The sequence below is a fragment of the Homarus americanus genome, unplaced genomic scaffold, assembly GCF_018991925.1.
Source record: "Homarus americanus isolate GMGI-L3 unplaced genomic scaffold, GMGI_Hamer_2.0 scaffold46807, whole genome shotgun sequence".
Lineage (NCBI taxonomy): Eukaryota > Metazoa > Arthropoda > Malacostraca > Decapoda > Nephropidae > Homarus > Homarus americanus.
This window is the reverse complement of record NW_024716620.1, coordinates 132,501-152,030: the sequence shown is the minus strand read 5'-3', so window position 1 is coordinate 152,030 and position 19,530 is coordinate 132,501. Positions and strand designations below refer to the sequence as shown.

The 19,530-nt window shown below is 41.9% G+C and overlaps 2 protein-coding genes and 4 long non-coding RNA genes across 7 annotated transcripts in view; 3 read left to right on the top strand and 3 right to left on the bottom strand.

Annotated features, from left to right (window-relative positions):
- Positions 1–218: 218 nt before the first annotated feature.
- Positions 219–4,638, bottom strand: LOC121858180 (ctenidin-1-like). Its single transcript, XM_042354389.1, has 3 exons — positions 4,533–4,638; positions 2,309–2,540; positions 219–305 (listed from the first exon to the last, which is right to left on the bottom strand). Exons 1-3 carry the CDS (start codon positions 4,545–4,547, stop codon positions 292–294), a joined length of 261 nt encoding a protein of 86 aa, XP_042210323.1. The 5' UTR covers positions 4,548–4,638; the 3' UTR covers positions 219–291.
- A 2,587-nt stretch (positions 4,639–7,225) lies between these two features.
- Positions 7,226–8,642, top strand: LOC121858179 (glycine-rich protein DOT1-like). Its single transcript, XM_042354388.1, has 3 exons — positions 7,226–7,326; positions 7,814–8,144; positions 8,521–8,642. The coding sequence occupies exons 1-3, from the start codon at positions 7,318–7,320 to the stop codon at positions 8,532–8,534; spliced, it is 354 nt and encodes a 117-aa protein (XP_042210322.1). The 5' UTR covers positions 7,226–7,317; the 3' UTR covers positions 8,535–8,642.
- Positions 8,643–10,432: 1,790 nt separating this feature from the next.
- LOC121858178 lies at positions 10,433–12,182 on the bottom strand. Its single transcript, XR_006087374.1, has 3 exons — positions 12,083–12,182; positions 11,283–11,478; positions 10,433–10,526 (listed from the first exon to the last, which is right to left on the bottom strand). It is a non-coding gene; the product is annotated as an uncharacterized LOC121858178 (long non-coding RNA).
- A 1,965-nt stretch (positions 12,183–14,147) lies between these two features.
- Positions 14,148–15,003, top strand: LOC121858176. Its single transcript, XR_006087373.1, has 3 exons — positions 14,148–14,229; positions 14,482–14,635; positions 14,914–15,003. It is a non-coding gene; the product is annotated as an uncharacterized LOC121858176 (long non-coding RNA).
- A 1,779-nt stretch (positions 15,004–16,782) lies between these two features.
- On the bottom strand, positions 16,783–17,624 carry LOC121858175. Its single transcript, XR_006087372.1, has 3 exons — positions 17,523–17,624; positions 17,065–17,230; positions 16,783–16,872 (listed from the first exon to the last, which is right to left on the bottom strand). It is a non-coding gene; the product is annotated as an uncharacterized LOC121858175 (long non-coding RNA).
- A 789-nt stretch (positions 17,625–18,413) lies between these two features.
- LOC121858174 overlaps positions 18,414–19,530 on the top strand; it is a 1,235-nt gene continuing 118 nt past the window's right edge. The window contains exons 1-3 of one of the 2 annotated variants that reach the window (XR_006087371.1): positions 18,414–18,516; positions 18,995–19,142; positions 19,275–19,530. The exon at positions 19,275–19,530 is cut by the window's right edge and continues 118 nt beyond it. This is a non-coding gene — a long non-coding RNA (uncharacterized LOC121858174). Of the gene's footprint in view, positions 18,517–18,994; positions 19,149–19,274 lie in introns of both variants that reach the window. The other variant, XR_006087370.1, reaches the window with a different exon arrangement.

Here is a 19,530-nt window from a genome sequence, read left to right as displayed (position 1 = left end):
TGACTCCAGCTTGACAAAATACATGGATGTGAGGCCTATTTATACTGAGTCAGAGAGGAGAAAATGGTCAGGTTTAAAATAATTCTGTATATATGTTTGTAATTCATGTACTGTATATATAAATAGAAATATATATTGAATTTTCTTGTTATATAATCCATCTAAATGTATCCATGTATGAGTATTTGTACGTCAGGTATACATAAATAAAACACATATTAGGTTTCCTTAATATATATTTCATGTTACGGTTAGCGAAGGTGTGACAGGTGTGAAGGCTCTTCTAGATGATCACTTGCCGTAACCTAAAGACAAAGACACAAAACTTAAAGAAAAAACCCACACGAAAACAAAGAAAATTCCCATACATAAAACAATCACTTGCAAATATTAACACAAATGTGATCGAAAAGTCCCTGTGCACCTCTATAATTAATAAACGTGATATTTACCTTTTGTTCTCCTTATCATTTTAAGTTATAACAAAGAACAAACTCATCAAAAATACCTATTTATCTATAATAATCAATACCATAATTACTTATATTGTTTTGCTTATAATAATGGAAGTAAAACAAAGAAACAACAATATTATGGATGATCACGGGTGCACAGGGACTTTTTGATCACCCAATGTAAACACGAAGACTTGAGGACTGCGTTTACACATTACATGATAAATGATATAAACTTCCTTCACTTCTGATAATCATCCAGCAGTCAGATCAGTAAAGACAGACACGTGACTGACTATACATAATGATAATGATTTAGTAGTAATAAATAGAAGCAAACAGGTGAGATAAAGGAGAGAGATATGGGAAGAGAGAGAGAGAGAGAGAGAGAGAAAATGAATGAGACAAAACAGAGAGAATACAAGACAAAAGAGAGAGAGAGAGAGAGAGAGAGAGAGAGAGAGAGAAACCAAGAAAGAACGAGTGAGAGAGATAAAGAGAGGCAGAAAGAAGCAAAGAGAGAGATAGAGAGAGAGAGAAATACAGTGAGATAGTTCCCTTGGTGCATTCCTACAGTTTTTCTCGCCTGACGCCGCCACTGCCCCTTCCCCCAACCCTCCTTTGACATGCATACCGTCAGTGACCTGGGCAGGAGGCGCTCCACATCTTCAGCAATGCGACACCCAATACGCGTTCTGGCCCTCACCTTCCCTGACTACGAGCGACCCATTCACCCCACCTCCTGATGCTCTCAATGACGACCTATTATGGTGGTTTCTGAGTGGCCAATACCAGCGAGAGATTGGCCAATACTAAATGATGACCCAATATGACTGATTCTGAGTGGTCAATACCAGCGAGAGATTAGCCAAATTTCGACTGATTTATCTTAACACACACACACACACACACACTAAAATGACACTTCTATTCATCTTTCCTCCAGTGATTCATTTCTCCATTGCAGTATCTCACCTCCCTCATTATCTCACCGTCTCTCACCAAGAAACTGAGGCAAGGCACAACCTGTTCCTTCTCCTCCTTCCTCTGTTTTACCATCAATAGTGTGTGTGTGTGTGTGTGTGTGTGTGTGTGTGTGTGTGTGTGTGTGTGTGTGTGTGTACATTCCTACCATACCATCCCTAATTAAGCTACAACCATCATGTTTGCTACACCATTGGCTAATCACACCCCAGCATTTCCAACAATATTTTTAATAATATTTATCAAGAGTATATTTTGTAACATTGAGATTACCTGTAATAACTGTAATACCTGTAATATTTATCTCCATTGTATTACAGGTAACATGGTAGCGTGTAACTATTAATTCAATCAATATTCGTTTGTTTCTCCACCGACTTGAGTTCGAGCGGGTAAACAAAGAAGTCAAATCAATATCTAAATTAATTTTATATTATCGTTTGTTGCGTCAATGGTTTCATATATTACTTAATAATTAATAAATGTCGTAAATAATCGTTGTTCCAGACAATTGAATTACATTTTCTTAAATTTTATGGCGAGCATTTACATCGTCTGAGATCCTGAAGTAGCGGGGAAGTAAGCAATGTGTGTGTGTGTGTGTCAGTACAGCCAAAGCGGGTATCTGTTATTGGTAATGATGACTCCACTGTTGGTTGAGATTGACGTTACTTTGTGAGAGTGTACATTGTGTTTAAGATGGTAATAAAGTTAGTAAATTAGTAAGCTAGTTAGTGAATTAGTTTGTTAGTTAATAATAATAACAATAATAATAATAATAATAATAATAATAGTAATAATAATAATAATAATAATAATAATAATAATAATAATAATAATAATAATAATAATAATAATAATATCATTACCTCCACCGTGGGAACCTCCGAGGCCAATCCTTAGTCCAGGTCCTCCTCCGATGTCTGAGTAACCTCCATGGCCTCCAGAGCCTCCGTAGAAGCCTCCACCGAAGCCTCCGCCGCCGCCGCCACCGCCGCCACCGCCATAGCCTCCGAAGCCTAAGCCATAGCCGCCTCCCCCCAAGCCGGGATGAGCCTCAGCTAGGGCCAACACTACCAGAGCTGCTAGGGCTAGGAGCACCTGCAGTGGGTGAAGGAGGTGGTGAGGGGGACGGGAGGTGGTGAGGGGGAGGGGAGGTGGTGAGGGGGAGGGAGGTGGTGAGGGGGAGGGAGGTGGTGAGGGGGGAGGGGGGAGGGGGGGGGGGTGGTGAGGGGAGGAGGTGGGAGGGGGGGAGGGGTGGGAGGGGGGGAGGTGGTGAGGGGGGTGGGAGGGTGGGGAGGGAGGGGGTGGGGGGGGGAGGGGGAGGGAGGTGGTGAGGGGAGGGGGGAGGGGGGGGAGTGTGAGGGGGAGGGAGGGGTGGTGAGGGGGGAGGGGTGAGGGGAGGGAGGTGGTGAGGGGGAGGGAGGTGGTGAGGGGGGGGAGGTGGGTGAGGGGGAGGGAGGTGAGGAGGGGGGGGAGGTGGGTGAGGGGGGGTGGTGAGGGGGGTGGTGAGGGTAGTGAGGAGGTGAGGAAGTGAGGGAGGTGGTGAGGGTAGTGAGGGAGGTGGTGAGGCAGGTAGAGGTGGTGAGGGAGGTGAGGGAGGAGGGAGGTGGTGAGGCAAGTGGTGAGGCAAGTAGTGAGGGAGGTGGTGAGGCAAGTAGTGAGGGAGGTGGTGAGGCAAGTAGTGAGGGAGGTGGTGAGGCAAGTAGTGAGGGAGGAGTGAAGGTACATATATAATCCTTATAATCAACACAATTAAATATATCTAACAGTAACATATATTTTACCATAAGATAACACTATAAAGATCTGTTCCAATAAACACCTAATATATTTCACATTATATATATTATACCTTGAAATATATCTGTCAGCGTTATCAGTATTTCTCAGCTGAATAATGAGAAAGGAATATATAAGAGAGAGAGAGAGAGAGAGAGAGAGAGAGAGAGAGAGAGAGAGAGAGATATATACATAGCACTAATACAACCAAACTATAATATCTCTCTCTCTCTCTCTCTGTGTCTGTCTGTCTGTCTATCTCTCCCACTCTGTCTCTCTCCCTCTCATTCAACTTTCCCCTTTTTGTTGATGTTGTTGGTCGTGTGTGTGGTCGGGAAAAGGTGTTAATTAAATTGTTTAAAACCCAACTCGATTAATGATGAAAAAACAACACAAAAAACAAAACAATGGGGAACTATCAAATCAACGCTGAGTATTACATAATATTTGTGTAAAAAATTATCCTGTGAGCCGGAGAATGTTTGGTGTGAGGGATATTGATAGATAAACAACAATTTGAAAGTCAGATTCCTAGTTCACGGCTTCTACACGAGGACATTTTTTTTTTATTCTGCTGTTGGAAATTTGCGTCGAGCTCAGCCAAACATTTTCCAAATTAAATGTGTCAATAACAAGAAACAATTGATGCAAAAAACATATATATATTTATTTGTTATCGCCCTCCCCCCTCCTCTCGTCACTATATACCTGCTATATTTAAAGATATACAGGACCTTTTTATTTATATACAATACTGATATATATACTGTATATATAGAACCAGTGAAATAATGGTAATATAATTTTAAGATATCACATTAAGGTCTATTATAACGAAATCTTTTATAGTAATCTTATAAAAAATATTTCTTCAGAGAGATATTATATTAGTTAAGACATATTAGTTTGGGTAATATTCCCAGCACAGAAAGTCTTACAAATATAGTATATATTTTATCCCTATATATCAAGATATATTAAAGTAGTGGTGATATATTTGAGTCACTGAGATGTCTTATATCACCGGCGCTACAGTGATGATGTATTTAATAGTGAAGTATTTTATATAATGACTTGTTAGTGAAGACATGATGTTATAGCTTTCTTGTGAGTCCATCTCTTGTATTATTCATGTGTAAGTGTTAAGATACACTTAAGTACATGAATTCTAAGTGTGTGGATATATTAAAACGTATCATATATAAAATACTAAGTAAATAAAAAAAAATTCTTGTCTTAAAACGTCCCCAAAATCTATAGTAAGAGTAGAGTTAATTCCTTTATAATTCACCTTCTCGTTACTAAACTTACAATCCTGGTTATCATGATGGAGAGCAAGGCTGGAGGTGTTGCACCCACGGAGGCTTGAAGTCGACTGGCTTTTGAACAGCTGATCCCGCCGCTATATATACCTGCACATAAGACCTGGCCGCCACACCCAGGAGTCCACGTAACAATAACATGAGTTGAGTTGGGAGAGAAAGGGAGAGAGAGAGGGAGGAGGGAGGGAGGGAGGAGGGAGGAGGGAGGGGGGGAGGGTGACAGTGCCTACCTACAATCCCTTAACACCTACATAAACACATGGCGGAGGGGGGGGGGAGAGGAGAGTGGTGACACATTATCGAAAACAACAACACGTGAATATCCAATTTTTTGAGTCGTGTTAAATCAGCCGAATTTGTTTTTTCCTCCCTACCTTCACTGACCTGACCGATGGATGCAATAAGATCAACAATTTAACTGGGATTAAGGATGACATTCCATACTGTATAAATACCTCCCCCCCCACAAAAAAAGTCCTTAGAGAAGTGAAGATATAGAAAGAACTTTTAACTGAAGGAAAAATGCTTTTGTCTTTTCAATATTCCGGGGCCGTAGAGACCAGGTGCTTGTATTGAAGAAGTTGCAAATCTGTGTGTGTGTGTTTATTGTGTTAGAAGGAGAGCCGAGCGGAATATATTACATCTACCTCCCTGTTTACCTGAGGCTGGTGTGTGCTGGAGGCTGTGTTCATCTCTGTCACTTAAGATGTAACAGATGGTGATGTGTGTTGATGCTGGTGTGAGTGAAATAAAAAAAAAATAATTAAGTAATGATATTCGTTTCAAGCCAAGCCAAGCCAAGCCAAACCTTCCTGATATTATTATAGAGATTATAATAAGTTATCGTAAGAGTTATTACATAATTTATTCATAGTATGTATTATAGCCCAGATAATAATGATCTTTAATTATCACACTAGAAAAAAACAGTTTTAAGGCAAAAATATTACTTTGGTATAACATTGACATTATTTTCGGAAACAGTTGATTAAATGTATATACAGGTATGCAATGGAATGGGTAAATAGACATTAAAACAGATATGTATAGACTTGAAGTAATACATGTATACATAACTAAATATACAGTATATACACTTAACCAGGTACAGTCCCCTTCACTAGTGCGTTTACAGGGCCTCGTCAGGATTTGTGCAGTGTGGCAGCACTGTCTTTGTTTACATTCGACAGAAGGAAACTCACAATAGTAAAAATACTATAGAATCAAATTAAAACAATATTAAAACAAATATCTCAATGATAATGATTTGTGGAATGTTTATATGAGGAGCCCCTGTAAACGCACTAGTGAAGGGAACTATACATTCACAGGTACAACTTATATTTTCACTTAAAACACTTACATAAACACTTTACTAAATACAAATACCACTTGTTGAAACATTTTGTTGTGTGAACAGTATTATTGGACTTGGTAATACTTAAGGTGTTGCGTTTGAGTTGGTAATACTGGATGATAAGAAAATGCATCGAGTTTGTTGTCTCTTTGTCGTGTTGTTGTTGTTGTTGTTGTGTTGGTTAGTCTATAGGGATCACCTGAATATTAGACACCCTCACTCTACCTGGGAGTTAGGTTAGGTTAGGTTAGGTTAGACCCTAGCCATGAAAGTGTGTGTGTGTGTGTGTGTGTGTGTGTGTGTGTGTGTGTGTGTGTGTGTGTGTGTGCGTGCGTGTGTGTGTGTGTGTGTGTGTGTGTGTGTGTGTGTGTGTGTGCGTGTGTGTGTGTGTGTGTGTGTGTGTGTCCGCTACACCTGCTCACTGCTTTAGAACCATTGTCTCCTTGTCTCGTGCCTACTGGAGGAGACACATGGAAAAGGCCCTCCGTCACCTGCCTATTGAAGGAACACAATGACCAGGTAGTGTGTGTGTGTGTGTGTGTGTGTGTGTGTGTGTGTGTGTGTGTGTGTGTGTGTGTGTGTGTGTGTGTGTGTGTGTGTGTGTGTGTGATTATGTGCATGAACACAGATCAATGGTATTGTATTTGCATGACTGTATGAATGACTGCCTCTCCGCCTTGTCTGTCTGTCTGTCTGTCTGTCTGTCTGTCTGTCTGTCTGTCTTTGTCTGTCTGTCTGTCTTTGTCTGTCTGTCTGTCTATGTTCTATCTGTCTACCTTGCGTTCCTGTTTCTATGTTTGTGTGATTGTTTACATCCTAATTGTTTGTCAATGTTCCTACCTCTCAGACTCTTCTCACTCTGTTTACTTTTCTACCTGTTTTGCTGTTTACTTCCCCAGCTGTTTACCTGTTAACGGGAGGACAGTTAACGTTCTCTAGTGTTTACACCTGCTTGTAATGTCTGCTTGAGAAATGTACAAACACTTTGTCACTGAATACTGAGACACCTTTGTGTTTGGGGGAGGAAAAGAGAGAGAGAGAGAGAGAGAGAGAGAGAGAGAGAGAGAGTCACTTCTCAACATACCTCTACATTCTCTAAAGCATTTACTTGAGAATTTCTAAAGTTCTCAATAATACAAGTGACAATTCCTTCCTTCTACCTTACTGTTGTCTGCTGGACCACAACAATTGTCTTTTCACCTCTCTCTTTATCTCTCTCTCTGTCTCTCTCTGTCTCTCTCTGCAGTCTTTTTGTCAACAGGTAGAGAACCATGACCAGGCAGGGCTATATAAGAGAGAGGTGGCCCCGTTCCTAACCAGTCTCCAGCAGTCAGTCAACGAAGTCACACCCACACACACATATACCTCTACCACCCACCCTCTCTACACCCTCTTACACCCTCGTCTTATAACAATAATGAAGTCTGTGAGTCTTACATACGTTTTTGTCTTGAATTTTTACAGTAATCTTTCTTTAAAAAAAACTGTGCTTTTTTTCGTGTTTAGGAAGTTTGTGTTTGTTTGTGTTTGTTTGTTTGTTTTTCTAAGGGTGTATCTATGGGTGGTGTTTGTTTTTTGAGGTCAAGATCTTAAGGTGAGGTTTTTCTTATGCTAGGTCATGTATTATAATGTTTTGGAGGCTCATATTGACCTCTAATTCATTCCTCATTCTAGGTCACCTTATCTCCCCCATTATAGGTCATCTCTCCTCACTTCAGGTCACATCCTCTTTCTCCAGGTCACCTCCCCTACCCAGGTCACCCTAACCTCTCCCTCACTCCAGGTCATCTCCCCTCCCTCACACCAGTCTCTCTCTCTCCCTCACACCAGTCTCTCTCTCCCTCACACCAGTCTCTCTCTCTCCCTCACACCAGTCTCTCTCTCCCTCACATCAGTCTCTCTCTCCTTCACAGGTGGCAGCAGCGGTGGTGGTGGTGGCACTGGTGACGGTCTTAGCCACAGTTCAAGCCTCACCTGGCGGCCTCGATGCCTACGGGAACGGCGTCGGGGGCGGCTTCGTCGGTGCCTCCGTCGGGTATGGCTACGACGGAAACCACGGCGGTGAAGGAGGCTTTGGAGGCCACTACGGAGGTCAGGGCTACGGCGGGGCTTACGGCGGCTTTGGAGGTTACGGAGGTGGGAACTATGGGGGAGGCTACGGTGGAGGCTATGGCGGCGGAGGCTTTGGTGCTTACGGTGGCAGCATCGTCGGCAGTCGAGGCTCTGGTGGAGGCGGTAATGGGGGTGAGTTATAGGACAGACAGACAGATAGACGGACAGACAGATAGACAGACAGAAAGATAGACAAATAGATAGACAGACAGGCAGATAGAAACAACAGATAGACAAATAAATAGACAGGCAGACAGAAAGAAAAGAGACAGAGAGACAGGCAGGGAGACATAGACTGTTTTTTGTGTATATATATAGACACCGTTTATATAGTTTTAATACATACATACATACATACATACATACATACATACATACATACATACATACATACATACATACATACATACATACATACATACATACATACTATACCTACATATTCATAATCTTCATATTAAATCAACAAAAAGTTATCCATACCCACTAATTCATCTCTCTTCCCCAGGTTACGGTCACTAGCGGTCAGGAAGAGATTACGGTCACTAGCAGCGGTCAGGAAGATGGCCGTCTCTTCAACATGCACATAACTTGACAACTCAATACGAAATAAATATTATTTAAAAGAGATTATCGTTGAAATTTGTCTTGGCCTCTGTGGGGGGGGGTGAGGGGGAGAGGGAGGAGGAGGGTGAGGGGGAAGGGGGGTTAGGAAAGGGAGGGGGGAGGGGAGGGTAAATGTTTGACCACCAACAGAGTGATATTAATGGACAGGTGTGTTGGTCAGGTTAATTAAGTGTTTGGGAAGGTATTTTCACTTTAATTGTTGTAGTAATAATAGTATACCTGTATTTTAGGATACAAATTACAGGTACAGAAGCAGGTTACAGGTACAGAAGCAAGTTACAGGTACAGAAAAAGGTTACAGGTACAGAAAAAGGTTACAGGTACAGAAACAGGTTACAGGTACAGAAACAGGTTACAGGTACAGAAGAAACACAGGTTACAGGTACAGATTACAGGTACAAAAACAGGTAGGTACAGGTGCAGAGAAGCAGGTTACAATAATAATAATAATAACTAATAATGATGATGATGATGATGATGACTACTACTACTACTACTACTACTACTACTACTACTAATAATAATAATAATAATAATAATAATAATAATAATAATAATAATAAACAGTTTATTGAAAGAACATGGCAGCTAAAAGGTTGAAAATTGCAATGAACAAAGATGATAAAATTTACATATGGTGAGTCGGCGGAGTGAGTCGGGGAGTGAGTCGGGGAGTGAGTAGGGGAGTGAGTCGGGGAGTGAGTCATGGAGTGAGTCACTTGATTGAGATAAGCTTTCAGTACAAAACAGGAATGAAACATGAAGTGTACCCTGCCAGCACACACACACACACACATACACACACACACACACACACACACACACACACACACACGCACTGACCATCACCACGACCTCATCTGCAAATTTGGTGAGAAGCTTCTGCACCATCCTCGACACCGGCTCCTAGTACCACCTGAGATCCCTCGCCCGAGAATTGCTGTTCGACACCACAACCGCATCCAACCCATACGAGCACGAACTGATCCCTATAAGAACAGCCCAGTCCCAACCATTGTAAAACTTATCAATAACTTGTAATCAACCAGTGTATTCACTCCCAGTAAATACTACTTCTTGCACTGTCACTATGTTGAAATGCCCTGCAGTTTGACCTTCTCCCCATCTAGTTATTATATATCATATTTGTATCACTTATGTTACTTGTATATTATTTGTAAATCAAGAGACCCATTCCCCAATTATGTAACTGTATATTTTCAGCCTTCCGGCTGCCATGCTCTTTCAATAAACCGTGAATAATTATTATTATTATTATTATTATTATTATTATTATTATTATTATCACACACACGCACACACACACACACACACACACACACACATATCCTCCACTCAGTCTTAACTATGACCTAAAACCACAAAGTAACAATTACGATAAATAAAATATAATGACTAAGAACAAGTAAATAATAGCCAATAATAGCCAAAAATAGACAATAATAGCCAGAAATAGACAATAACAGACAATAATAAACAATAAGACAAAAATAAACAATATAAACAATAATACTATTAATAAACAAAAATACTGAAGAAAATGAAGCGATTTAGTGTTTATTGAAATAAAAAAAATGATAAAATTGAGAGAATATTTAATTTTTTCTTTTTTTTCTTTTTTTATATCAAGAAAAAAAATCAATTTTTCCTTTTCACAGATAATTTCCTTATTGGAATTTACATATAATGATAAACTTACACTGGGGTCATGATATAGAGACCAGCAGTGGCAACGAACACAAGACGTGGTGGATAAGGGAAACAAAATAAGATCTATTATGTAAAGCGTTTATTATTATTATCAGTTCCTTATAAGCAGGTGGTGATGTAGTGCCGTTGATCATCCTTACCGCCCGATACCGTAACCTGGGGAAGGGGAGGGGGAATGGGAGGAAGGAAGGGGGGAAGGAGGAAGAGGTAGAAGAGTAGGAGGAAAGTAGGAAAGGAGGAGGGGAGTGGAAGAAGGAAGGAAGAGGATAAGAGAGAGAGAGAGAGAGAGATCAACTGATGAGGAATTCACTAAACATACAAAAATATCCAATCATTATATAAACACTTTCTTATTTTATTGTATCTTGATGTTTATATCTTTAAACACATAAAACATTTGTATCTAAACATTTCAATATTCTCAGATCATAAACATTCTCATAATTAATATATATCTATAAAAAATTAAACATCTAAACATTTGTCTATATTTTTTCGTTCTTAAGAAATATCTAACTATATCTGGAATGTTTACTCTCAACAACTAAAGTTTAATGTAATGATGTTAATAAATGTTTAATACACCAATTTAACTTTTCTACGGTGATTAAAACTGGATAAAAAATGTTTAATTCGATCTAGTGTTTATTTTATTTACAGTCTAATGTTAAATGATGTTAAAACTCATTTATCCTGATGTTTATAATGATGACTCCTGAGTTAGTGTTTACCTTCGATGTTTATTAAAATATTATACCTAAACATTGAGTTTTAGATAATCCTAATAATTCTCTATAATTCTTAAAAGTTCATAAGTATTATTTTACGACGTCTGGGTGTATGGTCTATCTATCTATCTATCTATCTATCTATCTATCTATCTATCTATCTATCTATCTATCTGTAACTTACTGTTGTACCCTGCAGTACCGCCTCCACCAGTACCGTGTCCGAACCCGGTATAGGCGCCTCCGAACCCGCCAGTGTACCCGCCATTGTACCGTGGACCCGGATAGTACCCCCCGCTGTACCCGCCGTACCCATGAGAGCCTCCGGGTACAGCCTGGACCATACCCAGGACCATGAGGGCCACCACGACCACCAAAAGCTGTAGGGGAGGAGAGAGGGGTGAGGGGAGAGATGAAGGGGTAGAGAGGGGTGAGAGGGGAGGTGTTAGGAGTGAGGTGAGGGAGGTAGTGAGGTTGAAGGGAAAGAGGGAAGAGAGAGGGGGTGAGGGGTGAGGAAGATTATGACAGGTGAAGAAGATAATGACAGGTGAGAAAGATCATGACGGGTGAAAAAGATAGTGACAAGGTGAGGAAGATTTTGACAGGTGAGGAAGATAATGACAGGTGAGAAAGATCATGACGGGTGAAAAAGATAGTGACAAGGTGAGGAAGATTATGGCAGGTGAGGAAGATTTTGACAGGTGAAGAAGATAATGACAGGTGAGAGAGATGCCTAATCTTACTCAATGACAGAACTTACAGAACCTAATTACAAGAACCTTATATACTTAGTCATTATAGAACCTTATGGACTTAGTCATTATAGAACCGTAAATACTCAGTCATTATAGAACCGTAAATACTCAGTCATTATAGAACCGTAAATACTCAGTCATTATAGAACCTTATATACTCAGTCATTATAGAACCTTATGGACTTATTCATTATAGAACCTCAGACCCTCAGTGATTATTAGAACTCACAAACTTAGTCATTATATGGAGGAGAGGAGGAGCAGAGCAGTCAGGTGTTGTGGCTGCGACGACGGGCGGATGTAGAGTGGCGCTGCGGCTGTTTCTCTCCTCCTTTATATACCCATGGCTAGCTTCCCTCCCTCTTTCCTTCCCTCCTTCCCTCCTTCCCTCCTTCCTTCCTTCCTTCCTTTCCTCTTGCTGCCCTCCCACCAAAACAAAGCAAAGAGTGACGTCACTAACAAAGTGCAGGGATGAAAAATAAAGAGAGTTGTCATTGGTGGGGGAGAAATAATACCATTGGTAGGGAAAAAATTGTGTTGTCATTGTTGAAAGCTAAGAATGTCATTGTTTGGGTGGGGGTTAAATTGTGTTTGTTTGTAGTGATTGATACGAGCCAAGCAATGGTGTGTCTTTGTTGTCTTTGCTGTGACTTAACAGATTGTAAAGAAAAAGACAAAAAATAAATAAAAATGTTGCTCCGATAAAAATTGCAGAACGTGACAGTTCTTTTCAACACTTTTCGTCAAGGATTTACTCCGAGAATTCAAACTAACTTAACAAACAAGAACAGAGAGTAAATTACGTGATACAGGTTAGGTTAGGTTAGGTACCAATGAATTAAACAAGAGTCGACGTTCCATTACGACAGAACAGCAGCACACCCAAACTCCTAAACTGATGTAGCAATTGCCAGACAACTTGAAAAAAGTAGCTATAGCACAGGAGGTTGGCGCCTCGAACGGGCTAACAACGTTACCGATAAGGGCAAAGGTTTCAGCCTTAACAAACAAGAATTTAAAAATGCCATTGCTCTAAGGTACGGTAGGCCAGTCGAAGGTTTGCCCTCCCAATGCATGTGTGGTTCACCTTACGACATCGACCATGCAATGGCGTGTAAGAAAGGGGGCTTCGTGTGCATGAGGCATGACGAAGTAAGGAATCTCACAGCAAATATGTTGAAGAAATCTGCCACGACGTCACGGTGGAACCGCCCCTCCTTCCATTGGACGGTGAGAACCTCCATCACAGGATCATCCAACACATCCAACGAACCCGTGTGGACGTAAGTGCTCCAGGATTCTGGAATCAAGGACAGCGACCCTTATTTGATATCAGAATATTTGACCCCCTGGCCGCATGTCACCGTAACCTATCTCTCGAGGCTGCACACAGGAGGAACGAGAATGGCAAGAACAGGGCGTAATTGCAGAGAATGTGGATCAGGGCAGCTTCACTCATCTGGTGTTCACAACCTATGGCGGGATGGGACCAAGTGCAAGATGTTTCTACGCCAGACTGGCGGAGGTGTTGTCTGAGCAGAACAGCAGCCCAGAAGCCACGTAGCAGCATGTTGAGATGTCGACTGTCCTTCTCTCTGATTAGGTCTGCTTTCCTCTGCCTCAGGGGAACGAGAGCATCGGCCCCAAAGCCGACAACAGTCGCAATTAATGACTATGAGGCAACAGTCACTGAATGCTGCATAGATCTGCGGCTTAACTAACTCAACACAGCTAGGATAGGTACTTATGTATTAGGATATTTAATTTTTAAGACATTAAAATGAGGTAGTAGTAGTAGTAGTAGTAGTAGTAGTAGTAGCTGCATTTTACTATCCTTTGAAATAAATATTAAACTAATTTAATCCGCCCATGACAAAATCACACATACTTTACAAACATCAATATCCGTTTTGACCTCCTGACTCACTGGATGACCCCAAGAAGGTCATAACCATGGTCAAAAGTCACCCCCATCATCGCCCTCGACTCCCCCTGCAGGAAATTTTAACTGAAGGAGGCACTTATGAGGTCATTTGTCACGAGGTCAACAGATCACGAGGTCAAAGGTCACGGGCTCATGAGTTTATAAGATGATATACAAAACACAATTATCATATTTCTATTCTTCATTATCTACTATTGTTATTGTTTCTCTTTCACACACACCTCTTTTATTCTTTCATTCCTTGCCCCCCACCCCCCCTTCTTCCTCCCTCTCCCTCTCTCTTTTGTAAGGTTGGAGGAGTGAGGGAGGGAAGGGAGGGATAGCCAGAGGGTATATAAGAAGCTTCAACACCCCTCGACCGCCATTAGGAAGCTGAAGACAGTCACGGAAGCACCTCTCTCTCTCTCGCCTTAATCATGTGGGCTAAGTTTGTACGTAAATATTAGTGTGTTATAGTTTACCTACCGTCCCTACCTATAATGATCCCCCTCACCTTTCATCATTCTCCTCACCCATCATCATTCCCTCACGTTTCATCATTACCCTCATCCCTCACTATTTCCCTTCACCCCTCATCAACTCCTTCACCTATCATCAACCCCCTCACCTCTCACTATCCCCCCCCTCAGCTCCCACCATCCCACTCACCCCCTCACCTCTCACCATCCCCTCACTCCCCTCAGATGATGGTGATGATGGTGGCGGCTCTGGTGATTCTGGCCACAGCTGAGGCGGCTCCTGGTTACCTTGGTGGCGGCTACGGTGGGGGCCAAGGCGGCTTTGGCGGCTACACAGGTTATGGAGGTTATGGAAGCGGTTTCAATTCGGGCGGCCACGGTAAGGCTTCAGTGACTCTCTCTCTCTCTCTCTCTCTCTCTCTCTCTCTCTCTCTACAAATTCATTCATTTACTTTATTTTGTTCCCCGAGTAAGTGAGAAATTTGTTTTAAATATCGTAACTTCAATTAAAATTCAAGAAATATTCGGATTAATTCTCTAAGTTCCGATTAATGACTGATTCTGCCGGATGTAAGCCTCGTTCAAACACACACACACACACACACACACACACACAATAAGAACACCCTCCCTCACACCTGTCTCCTCCTCCTCCAGGTTACGGCAGATAAGACACCTGGGCCGCCCTCCTCACCTGACCAGCTCACCTGTACGTCTTCTTAATTACAAATAAATTCATTAAACGCATTTGTAACTCTGTTATTATCCTACTCTTAAAATAAAATGCTAAGTGAAAATAAACTTAAATCGTACTGACTATAGAAACAAAAATGAACGCTGTATATACTGTAGAATTTTGTAGATCAACATTTAGCCCAAAAAACATCATCCCGGTTTATTTGTTGTAGTAAGGTGGTCACTGTAGTAAGGTGGTCACTGTACTAAGGTGGTCACTGTGTAATAAGGTGGTCACTGTAGTAAGGTGGTCACTGTAGTAAGGCGGTCACTGTAATAAGGTGATCACTGTGTAATAAGGTGGTCACTGTAGTAAGGTGGTCACTGTAGTAAGGTGGTCACTGTAGTAAGGTGGTCACTGTAGTAAGGGTGGTCACTGTAGTAAGGTGGTCACTGTAGTCAAGTAGTACACTGTAATTAAGGTGGTCACTGGTCACTGTAGTAAGGTGGCCTCACTGTAGGTGGTCAAGGTGTCACTGTAGTAAGGTGGTCACTGTAACAAGGTCACTGTAGTAAGGTGGAATTACTGTAGTAAGGGGTCACTGTAGTAGTGGTCACTGTAGTAAGGTGGTCACTGTAGTAAGTGGTGTCACTGTCACTGTAGTAAGGTGATCACTGTAGTAAGGTGGTCACTGTAGTAAGGTGGTCACTGTAGTAAGGTGGTCACTGTAGTAAGGTGGTCACTGTAGTAAGGTAGTGACTGTAGTAAGGTGGTCACTGTAGTAAGGTGGTCACTGTAGTAAGGTAATCACTGTAGTAAGGTGGTCACTGTAGTAAGGTAGTCACTGTAGTAAGGTAGTCACTGTAGTAAGGTGGTCACTGTAGTAAGGTGGTCACTGTAGTAAGGTGGTCACTGTAGTAAGGTGGTCACTGTAGTAAGGTGGTCACTGTAGTAAGGTGGTCACTGTAGTAAGGTGGTCACTGTAGTAAGGTGGTCACTGTAGTCAGGTGGTCACTGTAGTAAGGTGGTCACTGTAGTAAGGCGGTCACTTAGTAAGTGGTCACTGAAGTAAGGGAGTCACTATAGTAATTATTGTGATACAGCTGTAGTGGAGAAAAGTAGGTGCAATTATCTATCTATCTAATTATCTATCTATCTATCTATCTATCTATCTAATTATCTATCTATCTATCTATCTATCTATCTATTTTACTAATTTTCCTTTTTTCCTATGGAGTGCATCAAGGCGTATTGTAACCAAAGTTAAAGAAGAGGAGAGGAAGAGGGGGAAGAGGAAGAGGGGGAAGAGGGAGAGGAAAAGGAAGAGGGAGAGGGGGAAGAGGGAGAGGAAGAGGGAGAGGAAGAGGGGGAAGAGGAAGAGGGGGAAGAGGGAGAGGGAGAGGAAAAGGAAGAGGGAGAGGGGGAAGAGGGAGAGGAAGAGGAAGAGGAAGAGGAAGAGAGAGGAAGAGGAAGAGGAAGAGGAAGAGGTAGGAAGAGGAGGTAATTAGCAGACGAGACAGGTAGAAAACTACAGGTAAATAATTAATCAAATCTTCACTCTCCACAAACATAATCAATACACGTGTGTTTTGCCACTCACGGTAGGCACTGGGTCAGGTAGGTACTGGACCAATGAGATTCTCTATTACTGGAACCTGATTTTTTTCATTGGTTCATAGGTTCATCATTTTATGGAAATAGTATGAATCATCATCATCATCATCATCATCATCATTATCATCATCATCATCATCATCATCATCATCATCATCATCATTATCATTATCATTATCATCATCATCATCATCATCATCATTTAATAAACAATGGGAGAATAATAATACTTCAGGTACATTTTATGAATATATTTATAATTAAGAAGACGTACAGGTGAGCTGGTCAGGTGTGGAGGGCGGCCCAGGTGTCTTATCTGCCGTAACCTGGAGGAGGAGGAGACAGGTGTGAGGGATGGTGTTCTTGTGTCTGTCTGCCTGTCTGCCTGTCTGTCTGTCTGCCTGTCTGTCTGTCTGTCTGTCTGTATGTGCATCCGTATGTTAATTTATATATATCCATTCAATATATATATGAACATTATTAGAGAGAGGAGGTAAAAATATTATTATCTATATTACCATAACCTCCTCCATAGCCTCCATATCCGCCACCGTAGCCGCCACTGTAGCCGCCACCATATCCGCCACCGTGGCCGCCACCATAGCCGCCACCGTAGCCGCCAACATAGCCAGGAGCCGCCTCAGCTGTGCCCAGGAACACCAGAGCCGCCACCACCATCATGACCTGAGAGAACCGTACAGTGTGAGGGGTGAGGGAGGTGGTGAGGGGTGAGGGAGGTGATGAGGGATGTAGTGGGGGGTGAGGGAGAGAGTGAGAAGTGAGGGAGGTGATGAGATATAGTGAGGGAGACGGTAAGATGTGGTGAGGGGGAGGTTGAGGGATAAGGTGTGGTGGTGAGAGGTGAGGGAGGTGATAAGGGGTGAGGGAGGTGGTGTAGGGGTGAGGGGGAAAGGTGAGGGAGGCAATGAGATGTGATAGAAGTGATAGATGAGAGATGAGAGACGACAAAACTCACAATCTTAGCCCACATGTCTGCTGAGAAAGAAGTGAAATGAAGTGATGCCTAACACACTCTGACCATCGCCTTATATACCGCAAGACACTCGAAAAACACACTTGAGACGTGCAGGGGAGACTTCCAATAACACGTGAACACAAAAGAGAACACGTGAACACAATACAGGTCACGTGAACACAATATACAACGAGAATTTTGTTGTGTTGATGATTGTATTGTCACCACCTACACCGTTCACCTGGGCTAATTAGTACAGTAGGTCGACTTAGAATGTACTGGACCTGAAGTTACCTGGTGGTACTCTTACGTGTACTAGAGGGTGATGTGTACTGTTGTAGATGTACTCTTATACGCTTCACCGTGTAAATATTACTCAAAATAACATAATCACACCTGTAACTTCTTGTAATTACCTAGTCTGTTAATTAATTATTTACCTGGGCTTAGATTTTTAAAGTATCTTACGTTGTGTTCACCTGACTAGAAACATTCAATCATAAAGTATCTAAGTGTTAGTAAGTGTATTTAAACCATTTATAAATATTTAGAAGTGTTTCATTTGGTCATTTTTTAACACTTAACATAATCAAGGTGTTACTACAATTAATCACTATTTTTATACAACTTACACTTCAATTTACACTTATGTTAACTTACAGAATGGTGTATTACTAACCTATGTACTGTGTATACTGACAGGGAGTTGCATGTCAGACTGTATTGCAGGATCAAGACATATTGCATGATCAAAGGTGTACCCACTTCCAGTCATACAATGCATGAACGTGTGTGAATGGCCACGGTATTGTTTTCCTATCAATGAGTTAGTTACCATGACAACCCCTCCGAGCATGGGTTTGTTTACTGTTGGCGGTGTGGGTGACGGGGAGTGAGTATATAAACCCTGGCGGTGCTTGCTGGAGACATCAGTTGGGCTTCATCTCTCGAGACGTCAACAACACAGCTCCTATTCAACATGTGGACTAAGTTTGTAAGCATAGAGAGATTTATTTATCAGTCTAGTTAGAAATTGGGAGTTTCTAGTGAGCTAACTGTAAATTGGGTGTTATTTTGGGGTTAGCTGTAAATTGGGAGTTTTTTAAGAGGGTTAGCTGTAAATTGGGAGGTTTTTTTTACAGTGGTTAAGATTAAGATAGTAAATAATTGTTGTTTACTGCACATTTTGAGTTTGTTTTTCAATATTTTAATTTTTTTATCTCCTGTTATTCTAATTTTCTTCTCTATTATTTATCAGTGTTGAAGTCTCCTCATTCTTCCTTCTTTACTAGTGTATTCACCTCCCTCATACCCTTACTACTACTTCTCTTACCCCCTTACTTTCCCCCCTCACTCCAACTCACTCCCCTCACACTCCTCTTGAAACCCTCTACTACTCCTATCATGTTCCTCACTCCCTCTCTCCTCACCCCCTTCACCAGAATAACCACCCCCTCCCCCTTCCCCCTCAGGTCATGATGGTGGTGGCGGCTCTTGTGGTCATTCTGGGCACAGCTGAGGCGGCTCCTGGATTTGCTGGCGGCTATGGTGGCGGCTATGGTGGCGGCTATGGTGGCGGCTTCGGAGGAGGCCATGGTGGAGGCTATGGTGGCGGCTATGGTGGGGGTAATAATAATAATGATGATAATAATAATAATAATGATTCAAATATTTACATAAACAATCCATGAGGTTTCCGTGAAGCCTCCAACAAGCTGGAAACCTACACAACTTTGTCTCTCTTTTCAACAGGATATGGAAAGTAAACCTCGTCTACCTGTTCTCTCGCCACCTGTTGGAGGAGACCCACACCTGTTGGTCTCGATCCACACCTGCTGGACAAGACCCACACCTGTTAGTCTCGATTCACACCTGCTGGACAAGACCCACACCTGTTAGTCTCGATTCACACCTGCTGGACAAGACCCACACCTGCTGGTCTCGATCCTACACCTGTTGGTCTCGAGCCTACACCTGTTGGTCTCGATTCACACCTGTAGACTTAATT